The following is a 13,502-nucleotide window of genomic DNA, read 5'->3' on the forward strand; positions in this document are numbered from 1 at the left end:
TTCTACATTCAACTTTCAACCTTTTGCTCTTTTGGAAAAAGAATGAAGTTATACTCGTTTGGTATTTTAAGTTGGTAGTAAAATTGTGTGTTGAAATTAAAAAGTTAATTGTAGAGGGATAAGACAATAGAATATTTTACTTTTGTTATAGGGAATTTTCTTCTTCTTGTTAAATTGTTACATTTAAACGATTACTTCAATTGTAATTTTTGAATCTATTAAAAAAGAGATATTCAATTTTGTAACTGACACTTGATGATGATGTTGTGACAAAATTTACCACGCAGTAAAGTTCAATTGTCTGGACCTATTCAAAAGATTTTAAATTTTACCTCTGATCTGCCGCTGACTAACGGAAGCATCTTATATGTGAAACTTTGAAAAAAAATATATATAATATTTAACAATAGAAGCAAGAAAGGTTAGGTAACTAGTTTCAATATTCGGTCAGTGAAATTAAAAATAAATTTAAACAAGAAAAAAAAATGTTGAACATACGCCACAGTGACCGCGCGCAAAATTAAGATTTAAAAGTTGATAGCAAATTGTAAGCCCCTGAAGCCTGACCAGATAATGAAAATTGTTTATTTATTGAAAATATGTTTATTGTTAATATAAAATATAAATGTCAATTTTGCAAAAGTATGAAATTTTTGCGAGTTACATTTGTTTCGACAAAAAGCCAAAATAAAATAAAATAGAAAAAATAACCAAGAAAAAACGAGCGGTTTTTCTACCATTGATGTAGCATAGTGGCTATCATCAGATAACTCTCAATTCCATAATAAAGAGCGAGTATTTGGTTTTGTGTACCAAAAATCGAGGGAATAATTGGGAACAGATATACATAGGGGAAAGGTGCGGACAGTGAGACAGTGCAAACAGTGAGACAATCCATTTTTCTCTTTTCTGAAAATAAGCACAGTAACGCTAGTTTGGGTCAAAACGTTTATTTCCCCGTCTGCGTCTTTTAATTTTGTCCCGACTTAATTAAAGCTGTCCATTTCCCTATACCGTAAAATATCACACAAAATCAGGTGAAAGTAGTTTTTTAAGTGTTATAAAAAGAGTGTATAACACAAAAAAATCTGGTTAGTGGAGAGAACTTTTTTTACATATGTATTATATTTATATGTTCTTTCATAAAAAAAGATCATGTAATTAGAATTCCTTCTCGTTTTTTATAATTTTATATTTTTCCGAAAAATGACAAAAAGTAAACAGTGAGACATTTTTAAAAAGCAAATAGTGAGACATATAGTTTTTAAAAAATCTATTATTTTAGAATGTTTAATATGATTTCGAAGTGTTTTTCTTTGGTTTTTTTTTGGGCTTTTTGTTATTTTTATTTGAAAAAATGGGGTAAAGTACAGTAGGTGGCCACATGATTATGACCGATGAAAATTATCACAAATTTTTTACGCTAAAAACTAATTTTATTTTATTTTTTCTGTACAGTGATTATTATTACGGCTTTCTACTGTAACGCTAGAGTGTCACGTACTTCCTAAGTAAGAAAAATTAAAGAATAAACAGGCTTGGTAATTTTCCAGGGATGAATTCCACAAATAACGCTTTTTGGTGGTTCTTAGCGAAATGCTGCAGAAAACCTCATACCAACTGGTGGAAAAGCTTAGAGGTGAGTGGCTGAATCATTACAAGCACGGAACAACAACTTATTCAGGTAAAAATAGAGTTCCCGAAAGAATACAGGCAGTTTTGCAACAAAAGAAAAACACACGAAATACTGAAAAAAATGGTGGTCTCCTCTATCGTCATAAATTTTTTTGACTTTGCTTCTTTAAACAAAAAATTTGTATTGGCATAATGTACAGTTGTATAAAACATTATGCCAATACAAATTTTTTGTTTAAAGAAGCAAAGTCAAAAAAATTTATGACGATAGAGGAGACCACCATTTTTTTCAGTATTTCGTGTGTTTTTCTTTTGTTGCAAAACTGCCTGTATTCTTTCGGGAACTCTATTTTTACCTGAATGAGTTGTTGTTCCGTGCTTGTAATGATTCAGCCACTCACCTCTAAGCTTTTCCACCAGTTGGTATGAGGTTTTCTGCAGCATTTCGCTAAGAACCCCCAAAGAGCGTTATTTGTGGAATTCATCCCTGGAAAATTACCAAGCCTAATTATTCTTTAATTTTTCTTACTTAGGTAGTACGTGACACTCTAGCGTTACAGTAGAAAGCCGTAATAATAATTACTGTACAGAAAAAATGAAATAAAATTAGTTTTTAGCGTAAAAAATTTGTGAATTTTTTCATCGGTCATAATCATGTGGCCACCTACTGTAACATAAATTAATTATTTATATACTTGTCAATTACCTAATTATTTGACGTTTTCGTAAATTTTTTGTTTCACCTAAGAATGTCTCACTGATCGCACCCCTTGCAAACAGTGAGACGTTTTGACTTTTTCTACATTTAAGTCCAATGTGATGCTCTCATTCATTCTTTAACTACAAGTTTTTTTGCAACATTAAGATAAAATGTGTCTTAAACTGTCTTCAAAGTTTTGTTAAGCTATCTTGAAAACATTCTAAGATATACCAATTTAAAAAAAAGGGTGTCTCACTGTCCGCACCTCTCCCCTACATATTCTTGTAATTTCCAAGTTTAGTTTTTTTTTCGGTTTTGAATACATCCTTAAAAAAAAAATTTCCATTATTATCAATTTGGAGATATAACGATTTCCATTAAATTTGCAATACGTTATACTCAAAGTGATTTTATCAAAACTACGTTTAAGGATTTTCTCGTTAATTAGAAATTTACAATTTTTTTTTTTTAATTTTGACATCTGACGTTCAACTGACTGATCTAACTTTTTCAGACTTTGTTCACGAAACAGTTATTTCGTGTCCTGTTCAGTTTCAAATATATTTGAAAATTAGGAACATTTGTTTTGAAAGCATACCTGTCAGAAATTTAAGTTGTATACTTAATTTTCTTCTTTTTCATATCAATTGAATTGAATTGAATTTTAGAACAACAATTTTCAAAATCGTATTTAATCAAAAATTAAAGATGTTTGCAAAAAAAAAAAAGTGGAAAAGTTTACACCTTCTGACAAAAAAAACAAAAAAAAAAAAGAAATTAACCTGTTCTATGGAAAAAAATGTTTTAAATAAATAAACTAAAACAATATTGATTCTTATAAATTTAAATTTTATTATTTTTTTTCTTTTTATTTATTATTTTATTAATCACTAAACAAAAAATGTCACTAAACTTAGCTTAAAGAAACATGAAACGAAATTAATTAGTTTAATAACTTAAAATTATTCAATCTACAAAAATATAGGCGAGATGAACAGTTCGTCAAGAAAAAAAAAAAACAAAAAAAAAAACTAATATTCAAATGAAAATACACAAAGAGTATCAATTAAAGAAACAAAAAAATTAAATTAGGACGAAAAAAAATTAATATCATAATTATTTACAAAAAATATGCTCTCCTTCTTTGAAGGGTTTTTTTAAAAGAGTTTTAAAGTGGTCCCCAAAAAAAACCAAACCCTCCACCAAAATCCACCCCTTTCAACCAGGAGAACATAAATATAATTATTTAGATGCTCATTTATATAGTCTTATTGTAAGAACAGTCCATGTATAAGTTGTTGGGATATACTAAATATAACGTCGATTTATTCTTTTTTGCGGTGATATCAATGTTGTATCTCCATAAACTGGTGATTCATTACCAGGCGATAAACCATGAGGGATATTTCGAGAATCACCTGAAAGCAAAAAAAAAAAAACAGAATGAAAATAAATTGACAACATAAAAATAATAAAAAAAAAAAAAACTACGACATAAGAAAATTAAAAAGAGGACAGACATAATTTTTTTTTTTTTTAATGTGTACAAAAATGTACAAAATTAACAACAACGATTACCTTACGTTAATTACATGAGCATGAAATTTATTTACCATAGTACGAGGACAAATTGGGATAAATCTGGTCGGTTGCTTGTGCTGTCCTGTGAGTGAAGGATCCTCCTGGACTGTTTCCTGCTCCTGCGCCACTGCCGCCGGTCATCATTGGACTGCTGCTACTATTCAGAGATTTATTCTTTGCAGAAGTTGAAAACACTGAAAATGAAACACCAAAGTTAATTTTATTAAATTATTCAGGCGAAATTAATTTCATTCAATTATTTTAAATGGTCGACAATTAATAAGCACGATGCGCGAGCGAGGATACCAACAAGAAGAAGGATATATATATATTTTTTTTTTTTTGGTATTGTTAACAGTTTTCAAAATTATCCGTGGGCTTTTGGGCGCTGGTTATGGTCCTGGGTCCTGGTTGGTAGTTATCAAGATTAAAATTCTGGAATTTACAGATAAGACTTGAACGATGAAAGAGAGGGGTTGGGGGTGGCTAAAGAATAACAGTTAAGTGCGGTGGTGGTTAGTAAAACACAACACAAAAAAAAAAGAGAAAGGAGAAAATTGCATTAATAAATTATTTATACACTCAAATAAATAATAAAAGGATAGCAAATGGCTGAGTCAATATCATCACTTTTCGGTGGGTCCTTTTTTTCCTCATTTTTTTTTTTTTTTTTTTTTGCAAAGGATTAACAAACTTAAACGTAAGATATTTATTGTTGCCACAAAAGGATAACACCCGAGGTAGAGAGAATAATTTTATAGTAAAAAAATATTGAAAAGAAACAAGGAAAAGCTCTTAATGCAAAAGCATTGCATTTATATTTGCAAAAGAATCAACGAATCAACATAAATGAGGTTAAATTACTCTCTTTATATAGAAGGCGGTCGGTCGTTGGCAGTGGCAGAATGCAAAAATCAGTGATGCGGTCACATATTGATGGAATCGTGCTTGCATAGCACTATTTTTGTGAAATTTCAATGGAGTCCTTTTTTTTTGGATGAGTCGTTTGGTCGAAGGGAAAAATTTTCATATTCTCTGGTTTGTACTTATGCACATTTATTGAATGGAAATTTACTTTTGATAAATTATAAACGAAATTATTAATTATTATTCCGCATTTTATCGAAAACCTTTAAAATGGAGATAATTTATTAAGGAGGTATCTACTTTTGATCCATCAGTAATGGTATGCAAAATATTTATGTATGTTTTTTTTTATATTAATTTGAAAAAGTTCCGATTTTCCAAATTTATCGAAGAGTTACAATTTCTTAGGTTTTTTAGTGGAACTTCAATCTAATGCTTTATATTTTTCAATCTTCATTTTATTTGCTGACATTTATGTTTATTTAATGCACCGATATCGCCCTATCAATTACTTTGCGATTAACACAGAGATTTTGAATCTTTTTTTTAATGCAACTGCATTTACAGGTTGTAAATATTTTTACTACACAAGTTTTTTTTTTGTCGGTCTATAGTTGGCAATAAAACAATTTTATTGCTCGCTTATTTATATACTTCGAAGGGAGATCTCTAAGCAGAAAAAGAGATGAGGGTATGTTACATAAAGATTCTTCTCAAGGGAGGTCATTTAGGTAACTAGAAGATACTTGAATTAAAAAAAATATTTTCGAATTCTTTGAATATCTCAAGACAAGACTTAATCTGAAAAAAAAATATTGAGGGAATTAATTTCCATTTAAAAATTTTGCGTAATATTTGTAGCACTTTTGAAATAAATTCTTTGTGTTATTTCCAAGAAATATTGAGCAGACTTTAAAATATTATTTTATAAAGAATCAAAGATATGTCGGATGAGAAGTGGATTTTACAATTGAAAAAAAAAACACGTTTTGTACTTTTTCCAAAAATTTTAAGAAAAATCGAGAAGCGAAATTGTAATATTCATATAGGATTCCAGGTTTTCACCTGCATTATTTTATTCTATCAAGGTAAGAGGCAAACCAAATCATCCAAATCACAATGCATACAGGTCATAAGAAAACTATTGACATCAGTGGGCATTGGTTTGGATTGGATACGAATATCTTCTAAACGGTTAAAGCAATCAATTTGATGAGAAGGAAGTTTTTTTAGAACGTTTTACCGCCTACAAGAATACATCTTGCTAATTTAAAAATAATAAATTTTCAATAAATTGGAAAATTTTTAAAAGTAAAAATTGTTTTTAAATTTTTTTTTTAACTTTGACCTCGAATATTTTTAGAATGGTTAGGTTAATGAAAAAAGTTAATAAGACCTTTTTTGTGGTGCAATCTGTTTCCTACAAGAATATGTCTTGAGCGTTTGATTATTATAATTTTTCAATTTGTTACAAAATTAAGAACAAAAAACGAATTTTTAAAGATTTTCTCGATTTTTGGACCTTAAATATCTATCAAACGGTTAGATAAAAAAAAAGTGTATAAGGCCTTTTTTGTAGAGCGTTCAATTTCCTACAAGAATATGTAAAGAAATTTGCTAAAAAGTCAATTAATAAAAAAATTAATTTTTTTAGTAAAAGCTCGGTGTAAAAATGAGGTGTCTAGCAATCGATTTTTCGGAGTACAAAATCAAAAAAATTAATTTCGATTTTTTTGACCCACCCTACTATGTATGTACAATAAAAAAAGCTCCTGACTTCTCAAAAATACTAATTTTGAGTATTGTAGGTGTTTAGTATCTTAGGTGTCACTCCACTTAAAATAAAAGTAATTTTTAATTATTTTTTTTTTTTGTTTATACAATACATATACATATAATAGCCAGACCACTGGCATTTGTTTTTAGATGCCAGAATGTTACCATTAGACTGATTCAAAAAAAATATTGTTTTTTGTTCATAGTTATATCAAAAATATTGTTGGAAATGATGAAAAAAAAATCCTCTAAAAGTTACAGCCCTTAATATTAATATTAAGTACTGCCGCATCGCTAATTTCTATTTCCCATATGATTTACATGGGAAAGATTGTGTTTTTGAGTTTGAAATTTTATAATTTTTTAATAGTTCATCAATAAGGCTGGACTTCATCATTTTCTTGTATAAAATTGAACGCTTTACAAAAAAGCTTTTGTTAATATTTTTGATAAACCGCCCCGTTTCGATGTTATTCAACTTTAAAATATAAAATGTAATTTTTTTTTCATTTTTTTTTTTCAATTTTGTTGACGAAATTATTAGGGTTTTTCCAAAAATTTGGCAAAATTTTCGAATTTTTTGTATTCTATGTTGTTTTTTGGTTTCAAAAATATTTTTATTTAACTGTCAAACTCCTAATACTGTAAATTAGAATTTTTCAATAAATTCGAATTATTCATTTTTCCAAGTAAAAATTATTTGTATTAATTTTTCGCATCAGTTTTCTCAAAATTTTATAAATGCATTTTTGTAGAGCGTTCAATTTTATACAAGAAAATGATTTAGTCCAGCCATTAAAAAGTTATAAAATTCCAAACTCAATAATTTTTTTTATCAAAAAACAAAACCCTTCCATGGATCAAAACTGGGTTTTATGGTTTTTCTAATAGTGCCTATGACTACAACTGAACGAAATTGAAATGGGACATTGCAGCTACTAGCTTTCCAATACAAAAAGAATTATCAAAATTGGTTCACTCAGTCCAAAGATATGAGGTAACAAAGATAAAAAAAAAAAAAAATATAGACGAATTGAATACCTCCTCCTTTTTGGGAGTCGGTAAAAACACAATCTTTCCCATGTATGTATATTAGACTGATTCAAAAAAAAATTTTTTTTCTTTTGTTCAAAGCATTGTTGAAAATATTGTTGGAAATGACGAAAAAAAAATACTGTAAAAGTTTCAGCCCTTAATGTTAACATTTAGTACCGCCGCATCGCAAATTTCTATTTCCCATACGATTTGTATGGGAAAGATTGTGAATTTGTGTTTAGAATTTTTTATCTTTTTAATGGGTCATCAAAAAGGCTAGATTAAATCATTTTCTTGTATAAAATTGAACGCTCTACAAAATTGCATTTATGAAATTTAAAAAAAACGGACGCGAAAAATTAATTAAAATAATTTTTAGTTGAAAAAATGAATAATTCGAATTTATTGAAGAAATCTAAAATGGTAGTATTAGGGGTTTGAGAGTTATATAAAAGGATCTGTGAAACCAAAACACAACATAGAATACAAATATTCGAAAATTTTGCCAAATTTTTTGAAAAACCTAATAATTTCGTCAAAAAATCGGAAAAAAATGAGAAAAAATTACTTTTTATATTTTAAAGTTGAATAACTTCGAAACGCGGGGGTTAATCGAAAAAATTATTAAGAGCTTTTTTGTAGAGCGGACAATTTTATAAAAGAAAATGATTTTGCCAAGCCTTTTAGATGAACCATTAAAAAGATAAAAAATTCTAAACACAAATACACAATCTTTCCCATACAAATCGTATGGGAAATAGAAATTTGCGATGCGGCGGTACTAAATGTTAACATTAAGGGCTGAAACTTTTACAGTATTTTTTTTTCGTCATTTCCAATAATATTTTCAACAATGCTTTGAACAAAAAAAAAAAATTTTTTTTTGAATCAGTCTAATGTATATCATATGGGAAATAGAAATTTCCGATGCGGCAGTACTTAATATTAATATTAAGGGCTGTAACCTTTACAGTGTTTTTTTTTTTTTGTAATTTCCAATAATATTTTCGAACAAAAAAAAAAAAATTTTTTTTTGAATCAGTCTAGTAACCGTGTTTCCCTAAATCCTAAAATATTAAAATTCACAGTCTATTCGGGATTTGATATTAATAAGAGTCTGTATTCATGGACCAAAAAATGTTGCGGCTTAGTAAAGGTATGACAGCATCTAACTGATAAGCGCACTATCATGCCTGAGCGAATAGAATTTGGAGTTGAGTTCATCTCAACTTTTAAATTGAAGTACCTATGGTCCAGATCATTGTTTCTTTGACAAAAACCATGTTCGAAACGGAGACCTAATAGTAGAACTTAGGCTGAACTTTTTATTAATATGGAAATTCAAAATATAAAAATTCAAGCTAAAAAACACTACTGACACTTTGGTCTTATATTATACTCTCTAAAGAACCCTACAAGATGTGCTACAGTCGTCGCCATAGACGAAAACCATGGGTTCCTGAGGTAATTCTAAGTCAAAAATTTTGGGATATGTAATTTTCTTATTTTCGCTTCGTTCTCAATTTATAACGGTTTTAAGTTTTTAAAAGTTAATTTTTAAACAGCTTCATTTTAGGCAAATTTTTTTTATTAAATTAACACCTATATCATTAAAAAGGTCTCAATGAGTGTGGTATGTGGAACAAAATGGAATATTTCTCCTAAAATGGTGATGTAGTTCCAATTTTTAAATATGTTTTCAACAGTCATAATATCAAGACTTGGTTTCTAAGAAAAAAAAACAGTTCACCTAACCTATTCGAACAACACTTTTGTTAGTACTAATAGCTGCAAGTTATCTTCGTCAATTTACTGATAAATATTCCAAATATGTATTACCTCTCTCACAAAATGCTTTTAACATGATTTTTAAAAATGCTGTCAAAACCACATACGATTTTGGATAAAACTGCAAAAAAAAACTGCATTATTTCAAAGTTTTGCTCTTAATTCGCAAGAATAATAATAAAGTTGAATAGTTTATAACTCTTAACTGATATTTTGACATAAATTTATACATTTTGCATTATGCAATGCACCAATTTCTGCATAATAAACTATTTATTTACTTCCACTCGTGTACCTTTTCAAAAAGTTGAATTAATTCGGAATAAATCAAACAAATAACAAAAACATTATACAAATCGATCACAAAGCATTAAAATACATATCATCAACAATTCAAAATCCATAGAAGATTGATATACAAAAAAAAAAACATTTCCACTTGAACTTAAATTAATTTAAAATTTCAATATTGCCAATATTCAAATAGAAGATGTATCGAAAGCAATTTCCGAAACAAACGAAGCCTGAAATCAATTCCAAACCTCTCTCGATTCCCCAAACCCCAGCCAAAAAGTCACAATTTTCATCTCTATAAATCAACAAAATGTAACCCTATAACCTTTTTTGGTAAGTTTTGTATAGGAGAATGAGGAAACTACAACTACACCCACAATTTTATTCAAATATAAATGTTTTTTGAGTTTTGAAGGTATAATAGTATCTCTCTTTGCTATATTTTTGCTGAGTTAAAAGTTTATCCATCCGAAAACCTGGATGGATTAAGATTCCTTATCGGACTTATCCCACAACTCTTCTTAAAACCTTAAACTTCAACAAGACGATGAAGAAATAAAAAAAAAAGTTAAAAGAAAAGACAAACTCCTGTAAGTAAACACCTCTCGCTTCTTGCTTAAAACTTCATCAATCATTCTCATCTGTCTCCGTACCAATTAGTATTCATTTTGAGTTTCAGCATATCAAAAGTAGAGGTACAACTTGCCCGCAAAAAACACCATACCAACGCATTCTACAAGAAGAGATAGTAGGAACAATGCAAATAGGGAGTTTACCCCCTGCCCCATCTTACCCCAAAGCAGTCTCCTATAAAACCTATTCACCAAAAACTTAACTCCTGACTCGCCGACAAATTTACACAGAAAATCTTCTCATGTTTGGTGCAGGAGAGGTGTCATTTGGTATAAGGTTGATGGTGCTGCTGTTGGGGCAAAAACACACTTCATACTCCTTTCAAGTTGTCTCTAATAGCATTCCCCGGGTGCTGTTACCTCTACCAAACCAACCAACCAACCTACCAGCTACACCAAGCAAGTCCAAAAATATTAAATGAACTTAAATTTAATCTCCTCCTGCAACCATCAAAAAGGAGGATCCTAGAACCACGACGACGACTGGGACACACTCATACTCCCAGAAGCTAGCTATATACAATGTAGCTTGTATAAAGCGAGTGTCGCCGAAGGAAATTAATCACAGAGATAAGTGACACAGTTTTACGAAATTTGGCTTCCATGATGAACCTCTTGGCCTCCACAATGTTACCGTTACCATCAGCAACCAACCACCACCACCCACCTCCACGCCCCACAGTGGTTTGGTTTCTATGGGAGAGCGGAAAAAATTCTGTAAAATCTGAACTATTTTACGGATTTGAAGGAAATTTGATACACATATAAAAATTGGATTTTTGGTCAAAATTTGGTAAGAAAAAATATAATTATAAAAAAAGATATTGACAATTTTCTAAAATTAAGCGGTTTTTATGTTGAACATAAATAAAAGTTTTTTTTTAGTAAAATCTGATAAAATAATACACTGCAAGTTTTTTCAAAAATCTGCACAATTGACTGTTTTCCCCTATTTCAGACCTGAGAAATCGATTGTTATCATTCGATTTAGCGGAACAAATTCGAACACATTTTTTTTTTTTTTTAGGTTTTAAGTCATTTTTCTTGTTTATATTGCTATTCTGCTCAAACGTTATTTACTACCAGCAGAAAGACAATTTATAACAATTTAGTGATTTAGTGAAAGAAATTTGAATTTTTCCAGAAGAGTTTTTAAAAATGTATACATATATTAATAATGTATGTGTTGCCGTTGTGTTGTTATACATTTTTTTTACGTTTAAAGTCGATTTCTGAGAAAATTGCTTCTAGCTCCTAAATAATCTAAATAATCTTCTTATTTCATATAATTCACGAAAATTAAACAAATTTTTTTGATTTTTTCTATAGTATTAAAAAACAAAAGGGCAACGCCGGCAATTTTAAAACCATAGAGGTTAAAGTATTTTTAATTACCGAACAGAAATCATCAAAACTGGATCGGTAATTTTCTCGTCGAAATTCACTGTCATATTATGTACATATAGGCTCGGCGAAATTAGGCCCAAGGAAATAAGGCTCCAAAAGAAAAAAAAAATGGAATTAGGCCTAAAATTGGGATATTTTTTTAATTGACAAAAACAATAAGATTTCTCTATGGTTTTCATCTAAGAAAGAAACCTTATTAAAACAATCGGGTTTTCCTTATTGTTTTAAAATCTGCACTTGTAGGGTTTTGCAAAGAAAAAAAAAAAAAAAAAACGACGACCGGGAATCGATCTGAAGACTTTAAATCATTAGTGGCACACCTTACCGCCCGAACCAACCTGCAATACCAATATTGATCGCGATTTTTGTTCTAGTGCCAATTTAAAAAAAAATTAACTTTTCTCTATAAAAATAATAAGAAATCTGATTAAAAAAATCTTCTTAATCGTTGATTTTAATAAGATTTTCTTATAAAACATATATAGGCAATAAAACAATTTGAAAATTTTGATTGTTGTTGTTTTCTTAGTATTTTTTTTGTTTTTTTTGGGCCTTATTTCATATTTTTCTTGGGGCCTAATAAAAAAAAAAAATAGTTAAAAAATATTATTAAGACCTTTGTTGTAGCAATTTAGTTATTCACAAATGAGGTTTTGTCATGAGGTCTACTGTCAGTGGTAGATTTTTTTTTTGTTTTTTTCTATGGCCTTAAACCTTTTATTATTTTATCTGAGAAGACGATGCCTTGCATCTTCATTTATCGTAGTTCGATTGAATTTTCTGGAATTGAACCTAGAGGTAGGGTTGGGCTTCCTCGGACACTGATCCAACAGGAAATGTACAGTTTTTAATAATTTTTTTCTCCATGAACCAAAACCGTTTGCGTACAGCTGCTGTGGCATGTTATGCCATTTATAATATTCAAAAAAAAAAAAAAAAAATTTAGCAGTTGCAAAAACTGCTATGAATCACTTTGTTCTTCGACTGAGCAGAGAACAGTTGCGATTGCTCTTCAATATTATGTTCTTTTTTTTTTCAGCAAAAATGTTCTATGATCTTTAAGATTCACTGCTTTTATAAGTAAAACGGCTCTATGTTCTTTGTAACTTCACTGCTTTTTTTCAGAAAATATTCTCGGCTCTTTGAAATTTTCACTGCTTTTTTGTGAGCATTCTGTTATTCATAGCAAAGATGTAATTCAAAGTTTACTATGATGATGACGAAACGGAGAAGTTTAATTTGAAATACCATTGTTTTCGTGCAGGCTTTCAAGGAGTTTTCTCTAATTAAAAAATTTGGAAACAGTCAATTTCTTTTTAGGTAGTACGTTTTCGATTAAGTTTAAGTTTAAGTTTATTAAATTTGAAGTGGTATACATTAAGACAAAGTCTTTTATAGTACAGTATTATTAAAAAGAAATCATAGAAAACGAAAAAAAAATTAATTAATAATAATCTTACTCAATCAATTACAATTATATAAAAAAAGAAAAAGAAAGTGAAGGGGGGAAAAAAGAAGATAGGAGAAGAATCAGGAGAATGAAAGATAAATCGAAAGTTTTTTTTTTTTTTTTTTTGTTTTTTTTTGTTTTCATTGAGATGCATAAAAATTCAACAGCTCATTTTTAAATTTTCCAGAGTTTGATATCCGCTTCATGTTTTGAGGCAAGGAATTCCAAATTTTGACCGCATTTATGAAAAATAGCCGAGATGAATTAAGGTAGTTGTATCTTAAGGTTACAATATTGAAAGTTCTAACAGACCGCGTAAATTGAAGCTTGGAGTACA

At 29.2% G+C, this 13,502-nt stretch overlaps 1 protein-coding gene across 2 annotated transcripts in view; it reads right to left on the reverse strand.

Moving 5' to 3' along the window:
* Nucleotides 1-3,403: 3,403 nt before the first annotated feature.
* The window catches only part of LOC129920063 (nuclear pore membrane glycoprotein 210), a 61,398-nt gene continuing 51,299 nt past the window's right edge, over nucleotides 3,404-13,502 (reverse strand). For both annotated transcript variants that reach the window (XM_056001235.1, XM_056001225.1), the window contains 2 exons: nucleotides 3,949-4,110; nucleotides 3,404-3,753 (listed from right to left, as the gene is read on the reverse strand). In XM_056001235.1, the coding sequence (XP_055857210.1) occupies nucleotides 3,644-3,753; nucleotides 3,949-4,110 (272 nt within the window). In that variant the 3' untranslated portion in view covers nucleotides 3,404-3,643. The remainder of the gene's footprint in view (nucleotides 3,754-3,948; nucleotides 4,111-13,502) is intronic.

This window comes from Episyrphus balteatus, chromosome 1 (genome assembly GCF_945859705.1).
Source record: "Episyrphus balteatus chromosome 1, idEpiBalt1.1, whole genome shotgun sequence".
Lineage (NCBI taxonomy): Eukaryota > Metazoa > Arthropoda > Insecta > Diptera > Syrphidae > Episyrphus > Episyrphus balteatus.